Source organism: Haliotis rubra, unplaced genomic scaffold (genome assembly GCF_003918875.1).
Source record: "Haliotis rubra isolate DU_JTF1 unplaced genomic scaffold, ASM391887v1 Scf183, whole genome shotgun sequence".
NCBI lineage: Eukaryota > Metazoa > Mollusca > Gastropoda > Lepetellida > Haliotidae > Haliotis > Haliotis rubra.
This window is the reverse complement of record NW_025765814.1, coordinates 1557926-1573585: the sequence shown is the minus strand read 5'-3', so window position 1 is coordinate 1573585 and position 15660 is coordinate 1557926. Positions and strand designations below refer to the sequence as shown.

The following is a 15660-nucleotide window of genomic DNA, read 5'->3' as shown; positions in this document are numbered from 1 at the left end:
TTATGACAGTACAAGATATGTTTATTCCTCCTCTTGTGGTATTGACAGATTTCTTTTCCCTTTGGTCATCTCTACATGCGCTCTTCCACCATTATGAGGAGAGGGATAAATAATTTTGTTATATAAAATGTTATCCTTATTTCATATATATACAATGCATACCACCCTACCACCCTACCCCCCTCCACACTCATGCAGGCATGCATGTGTCCGTCCGTCCCCACCTACCTACCTACCTACCTACCTACCTACCTACCTACCTACCTACCGTACGTACGTACGTACGTACATGTATGTACGTACATACATACATACATACATACATACATACATACATACATACATACATACATACATACATACATACATACATACATACATACATACATACATACATACGCCGAATTGTGTTCATTCAACAGAGACTGATACATTTTGATTGATATCTTGAGGAAACTTGCGGGATGTTGCACAACAACAAACACTGTCTTGAAGACGCGTAACAGGTCGTACAATCAGTTCTTTCTTAACGGAAGGGGTGGTGGGTTGGGGTGGGAGGCATTATCAATGCAGTTAAATAGATTGGTATCTGCACTATCAGTTGAAAGAAACACAGGTCATCTTTGAATTCATCTTTGACTCCTTTTAGCAAAATCTGTGTGTTGCTTTAGAATGAATTAGTTTTAGCCAACTATGGATATCATATTTACTGTGATCTGTTTATATCTATAATTGAATCAGAAGTGCAGAATTACAAGAATTTCTTTCCAATACAGTTAAAACTGAAGATATGGGCATAATAGGCTTGATCTGTCGCTGAAGTAATGTATGAATTGACATGTAGCCTAACTGTAGATTTGGTCACAAAGACGTAGAAAAGAGGAAGCTTATTTGGTTTTCTTCACTGTTACAGGCATATTTGGATAAACTGTTGTCTGGACAGTTGTCCAAGTATAACTGAAATGCGTGTGAAGCAACCTAATGACTGTTTGCAAAGCATCTTCAGTGTCTTCCACTAGACTGTACCTGTTTCGTTCTATTTCAATAAAGATTTCTAGAAACGTCTGCTTATGTGATATTCTTATAAAACAAAATGTACAAATATAAAAGCGACATTCATATCATATGTGAGTGAGTGAGTTTAGTTTTACGCCGAACTCAGCAGTATTCCAGCTATATGGCGGCGGTCTGTAAATAATCGAGTCTGGACCACACAATCCAGTGATCAACAGCATGAGCATCGATCTGCGCAATTGGAAACCGATGACATGTGTCAACCAAGTAATCTGGGCATCCCGGTTCAAGGCAAGCAAACCTATTCACTGCGCGTGCATTATGTGCGCAGCGCAGTACAGCTGTTGAAAGCACTTTTCACCCCAGCTGGGGAATGTTTGTCGTAAAAGGCGACTATAACGGGATCGGGTGATCAGGCTCGCTGACTTGGTTGACATGTCATCGGTTCCCAATTGCGCAGATCGATGCTCATGCTGTTGATCACTGGATTGTCTGGTCCAGACTCGATTATGTACAGACCGTCGCCATATAGCTGGAATATTGCTGAGTGCGGCGTAAAACTAAACTCACATGTGGCCTTCGCCCAGGCGACATCAACAAGCTACAGCACGTGACGGGCGTTAGTATTTCTACATTCGACCCTGGTAGCATGAAATGATACTGGTATTTTGCTTTTCAATAAATCATAGGGGCGGTGGGGTAGGCAGGTGGGTGAAGCCTTTGCTCGTCACGCCGAAGACCCGGGTTCGATATCCCACGTAGGTACAATGAGGGAAGCCCTTTTCTGTTGTCGCCCGCCGTGATATTGCTGGAATATTGCTAAAAGCGGCGTAAAACCCAGTTAATTACTCACTCCCGCACTCAATAAAACATACAAATGAATAAAGAAGTACTGTTACGTCACGAGAGTCCCAATGAAATATATGGAAGAACACTTGTAAACATGGTAGAAACGTTAATAAAATACTTATATATTTTATTTAACACCTCTTTTAGAAGTATATTTTAGTATGAATTTGTTAATGTGAGTTTTACTCCTCTTATAACGGTAGTTCAGTTATATTAGCGCATATGAGCTTGATGTGGAAGCAAACCAGAGCTGATGCTGCAGAATTGATGCGTTTCCCACCTTGCTTTATACACTTACGGAATTTGCTTCTGGGATTGTTAAAACTGGGTGTTCTTTGGCACTGACGTTCTTTATAGGAACAACCATGGGTATGTTGCTGAAAGTCCCTGGAAAATAATCATGAGGAATCAAAGATTCGTACCCTCGTTCAGTTCACAGAAACATTAACATATCTTTTAAAACTGTATTGTACTATGAATTTGTTAATGTGTAAGTTTTACTCCACTTATGACAGTATATCAGTTCATAGATTTCTGGCAAGCACAAGGGACGTAACTCTGTACAGCTAAGTGCAGTGTCCTGGCGGGCTTGGCTCCCTATGCATTAAATATACTAATACTGGAAATCTTAAATTATGAATGAATACTTTTGGCGACTGCAATTGAAAATTGACAAAAGTCATAAAAACTTGTGCACACAATTCTCACTTTAGAATCATAACAAACATTCGAGTGTAAGCAAATGCCATTCATATTTATTGTTTGGCTGATGTTATTCATATAACCGAAATCCCTCATTTAAGTTCGCTATAACCGTAGTTCGACTAAAATATAGGCAATATCTGTCAGTTCGTTATAAGCCTGTTCGTTCTAAACAATGTATAAACCAATGCTCGTATTCATGTCGACATATATATGTGTTTCTATAGGGATGGTCACTATCTGGCTTGAAACAATGACGATGCGATGTAAAACTTCAACTCACTCACTCACCCACTCACTATAGGGATGGCGATGACTATGAGTTATCTCTATGATTCGTTATTAACAATTCGGTTCTGTTTGTTAACAGTTATGTGTAGGTTAGACGTGTTAAACATAACTACATCTGTTATATTTTGTCGTTTTATTCTACATGAGTGTTGTCTGATTCATATATAATTAATGTGTACTAGCATCAAGATGCCTATATCTGTGCAGGCTGGACGTTTTTCTTTAAAACTTCAGAATGGAAAAGGTATTGAAATAAGCCTTGGAAAGGGTTTTCGAAATGTGATGTCATATATGATGTTTACGGTATGACATCGGTTAGAGGGGACCATTCTAATAATGTCAACGCAAGGGCATTTCCAGGCACCCGTCTTCTACTCACTTTGGAGGGGCGGGGGATAGCCTAGTGGTTAAAGCGTTCGCTCGTCACGCCGAAGAACCGGGTTCGATTCCCCACATATGGGTACAATGTGTGAAGCCCATTTCAGTTGTGCCCCCGCCGTGATATTGATGGAATATTGCTAAAAACGGCGTAAAACTAAACTCACTCACTCACTCACTACTCACTTTAGTTACGGGATGGAAATTCCACTCTTGACTCCTTGTCTGAATATGATAACTAGAATATGATAATATGATAACACTGGTCAACACGGAATCTCAATATAAAGAATGTAATACGAAAACAGCACTGTCCTACAATGAATAACAGTACCTCATTACAAATTCCTGGAATGTTCATGTATTCAACTGAATCCCTCGTTTACCATCTTACTGTAACTCATATACTCACGCCACAAGACTGTGTTGCTAGGATACCTGCCATAGAGATTACATTCCGACGATATTACAATGCAACTGTACTGCGTACATTAACACTGCTGTACACATACATGAACCCTCAGTGAACATTCGTTAAACTAAACTCTGATAAGTTTTATCAAAGACCACAACAGCTACAGCGAAACTAGCCTGTCTCACAGTCCCTGAACCATGTTATATCCCTTCAATCCAACACTACCTGTAATACAAACGTTCTAAATATAGCAAGTCTAGCTTTCGTCAGGTTCTGAATCTCTCATTTCGCCCCAAGCAATTTAAATGGCGTTCTTTGTTTCTATCAGAGTTGTATATTAAATTAGAGTTAGTCTAAAGTAAGACTTGTGAACGCTAACACCTCAAGCGAGACTGGTCCGCTTACATGAACCACGCTTTAAATAGACATACACCCTTGCCCTTTGACCTATATATATCTATTGAGCGTCACAATCTGTGGTATGTGCAGCGCTACAAGGTAAAACCACACACGCATCTTAACAGCCGACAACTTATGCTGGAATTTACACGTGTGTGTGTTTTGCCAGCTGAGTAGATGTCCGTGTCTTCGTGTCCTGTGTCCTCCTGTCCTCGTGTCCTCACCACCTCACCTTAAACCTGACAGTGTAAGTAATACTCGCTACCTAGTTCCGCCATGTTAAACCCGGACAGCTGGGTAAACTATCAGTAAGCTATCAAGAAACGCTGCATATAACACAGGGCATAACGCACCAGCGTGCATGTGTCGACCGATTTCAGTGTAATCAGTGTGTAAACAACCGTAAAAAAATATCGTACCATAGGCAATTTTCGTTTGCTGTATGTGAGCTGGGCATGTCGGGTAGATTTACTTCCTATTTAGCCATGCGTGTCAGCTTGACCTATGAGGAAAATGTCGAACGTCGCAAAACACAATATGCCCTTCACTATTGTACTGAGGGACAATGTTGTAAAACACAATATGCCCTTCACTATTGTACTGAGGTGAATGTCGTAAAAACACCATATGCCCTTCACTATTGTACTCAGGTCAATGTCGTAAAACACAATATGCCCTTCACTATTGTACTGAGGTCTATGTCGTAAAAAAATACAATATGCCCTTCACTATAGTACTGACGTCTATGTCGTAAAACACAATATGCCCTTCACTATTGTACTGAGGTCTATATCGTAAAACATAATATTCCCTTCACTATTGTACTGAGGTCAATGTCGTAAAACACAATATGCCCTTCACTTTTGTACTCAGATCAATGTCGTAAAACACAATATGCCCTTGACTATTGTACTCAGGTCAACGTCGTAAAACACAATATGCCCTTCACTATTGTAACTGATGTCAATGCCGTAAAACACAATGTGCCCTTCACTATTGTAATTGATGTCAATGTCGTAAAACACAATATGCCCTTCACTATTATACTGATGTCAATGCCGTAAAACACAATATGCCCTTCACTATTGTACTCAGGTCAACGTTATTTTTGTGTTCATGTTGAAACTCCTTACCAGGAATTATCTTTTGTAGTGAGAGAACAGATGGTGCATGTATATACTTACTGTATTTACGTAGTTAACAGACGCAGGTGTAAACTATGTAGCTGTCAGTTAGACGATCTTGTAGGTCTTACACTGTTTTAGTCTTTGCATTACTTATAGATATCGTTTCAGCAAATGTGGGCATTTGACATGGTACATAGCGGTAAACTCAAGATATGTTATCTAACTGTTACTTGGCAGCATCCTCGAGAATTTTGAACTTGAAGGGATGGTTGGTCGACAAACCGTATTTAATAAATTTAGGCCTTTCATTGAATAAATCAGTTTAGAGGGAAAAAACATGTCAGCGTATATTACTTGACTTCAGCCAACTGCAAGATAAGGTTGGCAGCGTAAATACAACAAAAACATAACACAAAGAGAATAACCAGTCTCAATGTCTTTGGACCTAATTAAAAAGCAAGCGGTGACAACTATATATGACTTTGTGCTGAAACCGGGTGTTCTGAAATAAGTAAGCATATCATGGATTGTATGCGTCCTATGTTGACATACTTTTTATATTTTTTTATGTTTGTTTCATTTTTACAGTAGCGCATACTCATTACAATTCATAATATCTAACGAAAACGTAAATGGCAACTTGAACAGTGCTTATGAAACGTGTCGATATTTGAATTTATCTTGACATACCGATGTACCCCTGAAGATCCAGGTTAGAATCGAGCTCCAGTAACACATGCTTGACATACGAATCGACTAACGGGATCGAGGGGTGTCAATTGTGTAGATCGATGCCCATGCTTTGATCATGCTGTTGATCTCCGAAAAGAAAGAAAATGTAATCTCTGCGACATGTGCGATGTTGGCGATGAATTTCATGACATGTTTCTGTGCCCTTACTTCAAACGTCATCGGAAAGCATTTATCCCAAACCATTATGTTAAAAACCTAATGTATAAAATTGTTTAACTGTAAACAAAACAAATGTTCTTTGAAAACATGTGATCGTAGCCCGATGATCGCAGATCGATGCTCATGCTATCAATCACGGGATTGTCATGTCCAGACTCGATTATTTACAGATCGCCATCATACAGCAGGAATATTGACACGTGAGACATTAAACAACATACATACTAATGAAATCTTATGCCATCATCTGTTAACAGATAAGTACCACGATGTCTACCGAGGAGAGACGATTGCCTTATGCCAGAGAGTTTGTCCGGAGTCTGGCGGAGACTACCGATGATAGGGAGCGAGAGGTCCACGAATTCCTACTGGAGACGATGTTGCTGACACTGGCGGAGGTGGAGACGCGTTTCAGGACGTACATGCAGAAGCTTCATCACGTGACTGGCGAACAGAATTTCCAGACGATGCGCAGTGCAATAACCCGGATGGAAAAACAGATCAACTCCAGATTCCACACAAAAGATTCCTTCGGTTTGTTTGTTGTGTCACACTGACAAATAATTACATGACAAATCATCTGATATCATAACCTGCACTAACTTAAACACTTATTGGTCAACGTTATTGCATCTAAAAACTGATTGAAAGATTAGGAGACAAAGACATTACCAGCAAAAGATTTCAAAATTTACAGCTCTCTTGAACCTCTATCCCGTGACAGTCACGTTAATGCTTATCAGCACATTGTGTTATGAATGATACCAAATACCAACTCATTAAATTCCCTGCAAGTAATTTGTCAAATACTGAATTTCACCTCATTACAAATGGATGATTTGTTACTTTGTTTTTGTATTTTTGAACAGAAAAGAGGTCAAAGGTCAGTCATATCCATAGAGAGGCTCTCAGGAACTGTTACACTTTGCTGACAAGTGACCTTGAGCTCTTCAAATCCAGCATCATTGATGACCTTCTTTCATCTGATGTGATGTCTGTGTCAGACAAGGATAGTATCAGAGGCAAAGACACGAGGAGAGGTCAGAACGAAGAGTTCTTCGGCTACATCGTTGGACGTCTGTCTTTTGAGGACTTCCACCGTATCCTGCTTCCAGCCCTGAGGAAGGATCATCCTCATGTGGCAGAGGCGCTGATCTCAGAGTTGGACAGGCTGGAGGAGGAGCATGAAGATGAACAGTGTGTGTCCTGCAGAGCCAGGAAATATGTACAGGTGAGGAAGGACATGAGTATAAAAGGAATACATAGCTTAAACATTCTGGAGCTTATAACCAGCAACGTCATCTGTAAGGTAGATAACGTCACAGTTCCTGTACATCTACTATTCACATCAGCGTTCACAACACTATCCAAAACTTTTTGTGCTTGTTACTACATGTACCAGACCCTCCTGAAATATTCTGACAAGACCATCATAAAAATTAATCATATTTAACGCTTTGCATTAACTGCTTATTTATTATAAACCATCGTTTGATAAAGCCATTTAATATGCAGTGACATCTCTTTTAGTAATTATTGCGTTTACGAAACAAAGCCACATGTACAGTCACTAACAAAATCATTTTTTACATTGGCAGCTAAAAAGGGTGGCAACTCCTTTGCTGCAACAAAAGATCATAGAAATTCCTCTGTTTGGCGACCTGAAAAGTTCTGGAATGTCTAACACCACCAAATGGACAGAGCTTAGAAAAGAGGTGTCCGACAAAGACATCATTGCTGCCATGGCCAATAAGTATCCAGACCTATACAAGGAGTTTATGCAGCTGGAGTGTAACACCCTGGACTGCTGTTGTCCCTCACATGACGTTCAGGACTCAGGTGTTCCAGGAGTGCCAGAGAGTGTCTTCACTTCACAGGAGGCGAGTCAGTGAATACGAGCTGCTTGACAGATTCTTTCGAGATGGAAGAAATTGAAAATATTATGGATGATTTATCGTTCCAGAACAGAAAGTTAGAGGAAGGTAAACTGCCGTTTTATTGTGAAATCATTATCTATTAAGTATGGTATATGAATACAGTTTTGTTTAAATTTACATTTAAAAATTTTACAATCTGAAACTTTGGAGTGTTTAACATTTATAAGATGTCGTGCAAAGAAAGATTTTCCTCCATGGTAGTTCGATGATAATGTTAGATACGGCTGGCAGACATATTTGTGCGTTGAACCTTACATTCCCAGTGAGAAATTTCTCACTGTGAGACGTTTCTAATAAATTGGTCAAATGTAATTTTCCAGTAAACCCGTTCTTTTTCCAGGCAGATTAGTATACACGTCTACAACTCTTGACTGATGTTGAAATAGTTAATAATCATCATGTCCAAATGTGTTGGTGCTAATCTTCTGGGTTCAGTTGTACAAAGTGATCTTACCGCTACGATATAGTCGAAAGTCTACATTATGATATGGGACTTGAGATCACCTTAGAGCCATTTGATTTAATTTGTTTATGGTACTTTATTCTATATCATTTTTTTCACTTTTCTCATTTTTGAGGGGGGTCTTGTTTGTTAGTTTTAATTTAGGGGAGTTTGATTTTGTGGGGTTATTGAAAACATGTTATTTTTACATTATGTTTTTGAAGGTTCAGCTAAAGAAGCCTCGCTGCAATATTTCTGTCGTCATGTTTCAGAGTACAAGATGACAGCTGTTCCGAGGGGCATCTGCCTCATCATTAACAATAAAAGCTTCAAGAAAGGCTTCCCGACGCGTCGAGGTGGTGTGGACATCGACGTCGACAATCTGACCGAGTTGTTCACTAAACTCCAGTTCACCATAAACCTGCAGACAGATTTAACTTCCGTCGATATGATGAAAAAACTAAAAGAGTACGCCGAACAAGATCACACAGAGTACGATGCCTTCGTTTGTTGCATCCTCACAAATGGAACAGACTACGGTGTCGCTGGTAGCGATGGTAAAATAGTGAAAGTGCAAGATCTTTCTTCGTTGTTCCACGCATCAAAGTGCCCCACGTTGGCAGGGAAGCCCAAACTGTTCTTCATCCAAGCATCAAGAGGAGGCAATTTCATGAGTGAATTAATTCAGGATGATCAATCCGATATTTCAACTGCTGACGAAGCTGATATCTTTATTGGCCACAGCACCGTTCAGGGGTACACCAGTTCCAGAAATACAAAGTACGGTAGTTATTTCATCGGTTCTTTGGTTAAAACGTTAGACAACCACAGTGATCAGCAGGACCTCCTGAGCTGTCTATTGATGGTCAACAGGGACATGTCAAGGACACGGATGGGTCAGAAATGGGAACGGTATAAGCAGGTGCCCGCCCCGCTGTTTACTCTGACGAAGAAGGTGTACCTGACCAGTGATCCTCAGTGGCCTTACCCCAGCCAGGTACCCACAGACCCTTGATAGGAGATGGAGAAATCATAAACTTCTTGAAGTTTTGTGGGAGTACATACTTGTATGGTCTAAGGACAATAACAGACCTTCAGAAGATGAGCAAAACCAGACCTCGGATCCCTGAAAGAACTGCAATGCACGGGTTATTACTAGTGGTGTTCCGATTAATTGAAATAATCGAAGATTGATCGCAGTGACCAAAAGACCAAGCAATCGATCACATTTTCTCATAATTGCTCACAAACGATTTTGGAACTGTTGTTTTAGTCTTTGAAACACTTGACGATGGAATATAACTTCGAAGTTGTCAGGGCCTGAAAACTTGTTTCATTCTTAGAAAACTCACTTCACTAACTGAAAAGTCATGACTGAATATTTCTTGAAGACCCCAGAAGGTTTATGTTGATGATATATCAACATCAGTTTTAAGTAGCAAGGTGCATCATGTTATACATATCTGCAATAACAACCTGGATAGGAAAATCTGAAAATTGACGCTAACCAATTTTTATCGATGATTGTTCGTTGGTAATGAAGCAATCATCAGTTGTGAGATTTCAACCAATTCCCAACACTAGTTATTACGACAACTACAGATCTTTGTTAATACAGAACATAAGAGATTTCGGGTTTGATAAGGTGAATAGCAAACCCGGCATTATGAGGAGAGTCACAGACCAAGCTGTTATCGGAAGATACTGGGACGTGATCTTATTAGCAATCATTATGAGTCAGCATTAATATAAGCACAGTAGGGGATGACTGGGGTATAACTATGAAGATCGTCAGAAAAGACATGTATGTTGTAAGTAATAATATGAAACGTATGTCCCGTTGGTGAATGGAGGGCATTATCATTATCACTCAGGTGTTCCAATACCATCACCTCAATTCCATTTCTGTATTATGATATACAAATGTACTCGTTGTGTTCAACAACAGCTTCCTCAAGCACATGACTGAATCTACACCTGACTAATCAATACCTAGTGTTATAAGGTAGAAATGCATCCCTGAAATAGTCAACAAATACGTATCTCTATCCATTCTGTCTCCATTTACTTTCCACAAACACCCGCTAAACAATCACGAGAATATAAATAAAGAATTTGTTACATTTTTATATATTTTAGGGATGAATTTCTACGGAATAACACTAGCAACATAATAGCCACACGATTGTTGGACAAACATTTTTTTAATCCAACAAATAAATATATTTATATTACAAATGTTAATAATCTTTTTTTTTTTTTTTGTGAGAGACTAAATCGTATGTCTTTCCCACGTATTGTAATGTCAGCGTGTATGGCAGCCAGTTGCACACAGTGGTGCAGCCCAAATCTTCAGTGCACGGAACAATCGAGGAAATATATCATGTAGGATGTAATAAAACTTTGATATTGCTATGCACCGTCTACTTGTGTTTCACAGGCCCAGTTGTCCACTGGTAAGCATCACGCCTACAGAAAATACAGTCCTGCGAAGCAACCTTCCACGTGTGTACACAGGCCAACATGTATGTCTCTGAGGCGTTCACGATGTGTGAAGTCCATTACGGTGTCCCCGTAGTGTTATTGCTTGGATACTGCTAAGTGTGACTCACACACACACATAATCACTCACACACACCTTTATGTTTTATCGCTTCGAAGCATCCTGCGACTTTCATGCACAAGCCTACACGTGTATCCTCCATTTCCAGTTGTCTTTGTTCATTGTGCAAAGTCACCCGTGAAGATCCGGGTTAGAATTGTTCTTCAGTAACCCATGCTTGTCGTAAGAGGCGACTAACGGGATCGGGTGATCATGCTCGCTGACTTGGTTGACACATGTCATCGTATACCAACTGCGTAATCGATGCTCATGTTGTTGTTCACCGGATTGTCTGGTCCAGACTCGATTACTTACAGACCGCCGCCATATAGCTGGAACATTTCTGAGTGTGACGTATAACGAAACTCACTCACTTAAGCAAGTCCTTCCTTCCAGACAAATCTATGACTCAGGGGCAGATGCAGCTATTGGGGGTTGGGGTGGGGTTGGAAGGTCAAAGACAGGTCGCCACGAAAAGCTGCGGCACTCACTCACTCAAGGATCAAGATCCTTTACGGAACAATACAATTCGTTGACTCAAGAATCACGAGCAATGCGTGATGAAAATCTCCAATGGAAAGACATAAAAGTCAATAATGGCAAGTTCCAGAGCTCCAGATAAGATTTAGCTCATGTGGGTACTGTACCCACTGTATTTTTGGGGAGTGGATATTATGAATGTTGAGTGGGTATTATATTTTCCGTTACCCACTGCTTTCAAATATGTACGTATTTGAGTCATTTTACTCACCTAAGTATTATGTCATTGAGTAAGTTTACTAAGCAGGTATGTCCTGCCTAATGTCATACCTAATCAAAACCAACTTAAATATAATGGAAATGATTTCATAAAAAAATCACTCATCCTATACTGACAGTACAACACTAGTCCTATACTAGCAATCGATGTCTTTTTCATTACGCAAGCGATTTTTATAAATATATTTCGTACGCATTTAGTTTTAAACTTTTTGCGTATCTAACATTGGTACGCAACAATTATTTTTCAATGCGTAATTGGAATGTTCTATGCGTATTTTACCCGGATACGCAGCTTATCTGGGCCTCTAGGCAACATTCTATCAATAAACACAATCAACCTCTCAGTGACAAACCTGTTTTTATATTCGATAGTAATTGATAGTAAAATCAATTTTGAGAAGAGAAATCATTTATCATTTAATCACAACAAAGTTCTATTTACAATCAAACTTTTCAGTAACGAGCCTGTTTCAGGCTCACCGTGCTCTACTCACTAGACAGTGGACTGTTCCATTATACCCGTAGGTGTTACCCTAATTAACCTTCTAGTTCAGTGTCTGTCAATTGGGTGTCTGTCAAATGGGTGTCTGTCAATTGGGAGATAACCTTCTCCGCATATTTGGTATTATTATTAAAGTCAGAACACTATAGCCCCTGTTCCTGAAATAACGTCAGATTTATCAGTGTAAGTATGGCTGATATATACACCTGGGAAAAGTTTAGCGCCGTCCCTTCTATTTATATATCCGAACTTTATGTAATCTTTAGAAATATCAACATATGACCTTGATATCAGTTTGATGAATAGCTAATTATTATATTGATACTCACTGAAATACAAAAATAACATTAGGGAAAGGTTCGAAATGAATTAAAAGTGCAAAGTCAGATATGAATTACAAAAAGTCACATTAGTGAAAGGTATACCGGGATATATACTGTATAGTGAAATATTATATATCAGCTTCAAATATTGTCATTATAGATAGGTTATAAAAGTGTGCAGTCAAAATATGACGTTATGACGATTTCTGCTGCTGTGTTTTGAATATTTCACAACGCAAAAAAAACAGGTGTTATCTGTCAGAAAGGTAATACAGGATATGCAATTCGTAGCATGGATATTTTTTATTGAAACGTATAATGATTATAAGATGCACCATCCTTACCTAGAGGTATATAGAAAGATAAAGGTTGATCATAACACATGCAGACTGCAAGGATAGTCCAGAAAATTTAACTCACAAAACAGCATTGGGGCACTCTGCGTAATATGTTTCATTGAACTGTTTACTTAGAGAGAGACTGTTTACTTATATAACAGTGTATGAAATAAGGCCCGTAGATTTCTGACGGACGGTCTACATTTATAGCTAGCCAGCCCGATGGTATGGTAAAATCTTTTAGAAAACATGTTCCATACATCTGAGTAATTTTCTTTGGATTGTCTGATCTGGTTAAATCCATTTTGGGGCTGGTAACATTTTGAAGTTACCAGCCCTGATGTCTGGCTGGGTTTTTGGCTTATTTCATACACTGTTAATACAGTATTTTCTTCACTTTATTGGGGGCGGTGGGGCAGCCTAGTGGTTAAGGCGTTCGCTCGTCACGTCGATTCCCCACATGGGTACATTGTGTGAAACCCATTTCTGGTGTCCCCTGCCGTGGTATTACTGGAATATTGCTAAACGCGGCATAAAACCATACTCACTCACTTCATATAGCGGGCATATCCATTCCACCGTGGATAGTATTTCAGCGGGAAGTAGTATCCTTGCTACAAATTGTAGCAGTATTGTTTTCCAAGGATATTGTTTCTACAGAAATATTTTCTCACAGGAATATTTGACACCTGAAACAATAATCGTTTGCATTGAGGCTGCAATAGCAGTAGACTGGTACCCTGCCCCTCGCCTCCCAGCGGCGGAACAAAGTACTATTTGAATGCAAAGAGGAGCGCAAGCGCTCTGGGGCAGGAAAAACAGTCTAATCGAGGGCACCCGCGTACGATTCATGGGAGATAACTCTAATTTGACGAGTTGGGGCGGACGCAAGACAAGTGTTCTCAGTGTCCGTGAAAGTCAATGATGCCGATCAGTCAAGATTCTTTTGGAAAATCTGTGGAAGGAGAGTCTGTTACAAGGTGACATTTACATACTTTTATTTCACAGCTTTTAATGGCATTTGTCAGACACGTAAATCTAAAATAGGTTACAGTACCCAATCGTAAGACAAACCCGATGAACCCCACAGCAAAGCATTAATCAGAGACGTGTCATTAGACTGCGCAGACGGGCATGTAGGTTAAATGCAGTATAACGAGCTGAACTATTGCAGCGCCCAGTCTGCCGACCTGCCATCTGGCTCTGTTTTAATAGAACGCCGCACGGTTTACATTTAGGCAGGGATAATCCACAACATTTATTTATATTCTCCCTGATTGTGGTAATGTGGTTTGACTAGAAACTCGTATACGGGCAGAAGTCTTAGCAAATGTTTGTAATTATTGTTCAGGTTTAACAAATTTTAAGATATTGTTTAAATTCAATCTAAATATTATAAGTCTTTTCCTCGATAAAAGTTATAATCTTATAAGTAAAACATTCGAAAGACCCTGTCATTTGCAACTAGAGTAAGATCCAAGACGTAGCTAGGCCTGTGTGTAGTTGACGTCATGGGTTGAATATCAGAGATGAAACTTTGTCCTTAATTGTTGGTAATATCAGATTTTCCTAGCTTCAAAGTGAAATACCTTACGTAAAAATGGGGTGTGTGTGATGTTTTAAGCGCGGCGGAGGGGTGTGACCCATTTGTTCGTGGGGGGGAGCAATTTTGTACATAGAATATTAAAATATTCTGCTTAACAATTATGGAAGGTGATGGGGTCATTGATTTTGTACATGACATGCAGGGGGATCACTTACTTTGTCCATAAATTGGGTGTGTGTGTGTGTGTGTGTGTGTGTGTGTCATTCACATTGTACATTCCCAGATGTCAGTAAGCTGTTCAAATACATTAATTGGTAGAGAATAACTGAGGATGGTATTAGATAATAATTAAAGCTTTCTGTGGTTGGATATGTAAAATATCAACACTTTTCAGAAAAGAACAATTCATGCAAGCCTAATGTTCCCAAACTTCAGATACAGAAGAACAACATCATAGTAGCACGTTTCCTTATTTCAGATACACCTTCCAGAACAAGAACAACGTCATCGTGAGAGTCCTGGACTATGGCGGCATTATCACTGACATCATCATCCCCGACAGGAATGGCAAGATGGAGGACGTCAGTCTTGGCTTTGATAACATGGAAGGTATATATATGATGGACTGTAAGAATATGACAATTTAAATTGAACACATTCATTCCTTTAAAATAATTTTACTCTCACTGAAACAAACAATATGATCATAATAATTGAATCCCTGAAATATAAACTGTAATGATTAGAAGAAAACAAACAAAACAGGCTATAATAATTTTCTACCTTTGTTATGAGGACTTAAAATAAGGTATGTTGGGTGGAATTAACCATTCAAGTTTATTTTGACCTTCATAATTTTGCATAGGCTATGCTGGGGGTCCATATATGGGTGCTCTGATTGGACGATATGCCAACAGGATCGCTGGTGGACAGTTCAGTCTTGATGGCAAATCCTACTCTGTTTTGAATGAACAATGGTTAAATAAAGCGGAATTCTTCCAATAAGTCCTTTATTAAATAAAGTTGACAGATTCTGCAAATTGAACAAATGTAGAAATAAATACACACTGCATTGATAACACAACAATAGTACAATCAATATTACTCTTACAACCCTGGTC

The 15660-nt window shown here is 39.3% G+C and overlaps 2 protein-coding genes across 2 annotated transcripts in view; both read left to right on the top strand.

Moving 5' to 3' along the window:
- The window catches only part of LOC124273715 (galactose mutarotase-like), a 76517-nt gene that overhangs the window by 48359 nt on the left and 12498 nt on the right, over window positions 1-15660 (top strand). The gene's annotated exons all lie outside the window — the stretch shown is intronic.
- LOC124273718 (caspase-8-like) lies at window positions 7991-9702 on the top strand. The gene is made up of 2 exons (XM_046709020.1): window positions 7991-8069; window positions 8739-9702. The coding sequence occupies exons 1-2, from the start codon at window positions 8009-8011 to the stop codon at window positions 9479-9481; spliced, it is 804 nt and encodes a 267-aa protein (XP_046564976.1). The 5' UTR covers window positions 7991-8008; the 3' UTR covers window positions 9482-9702.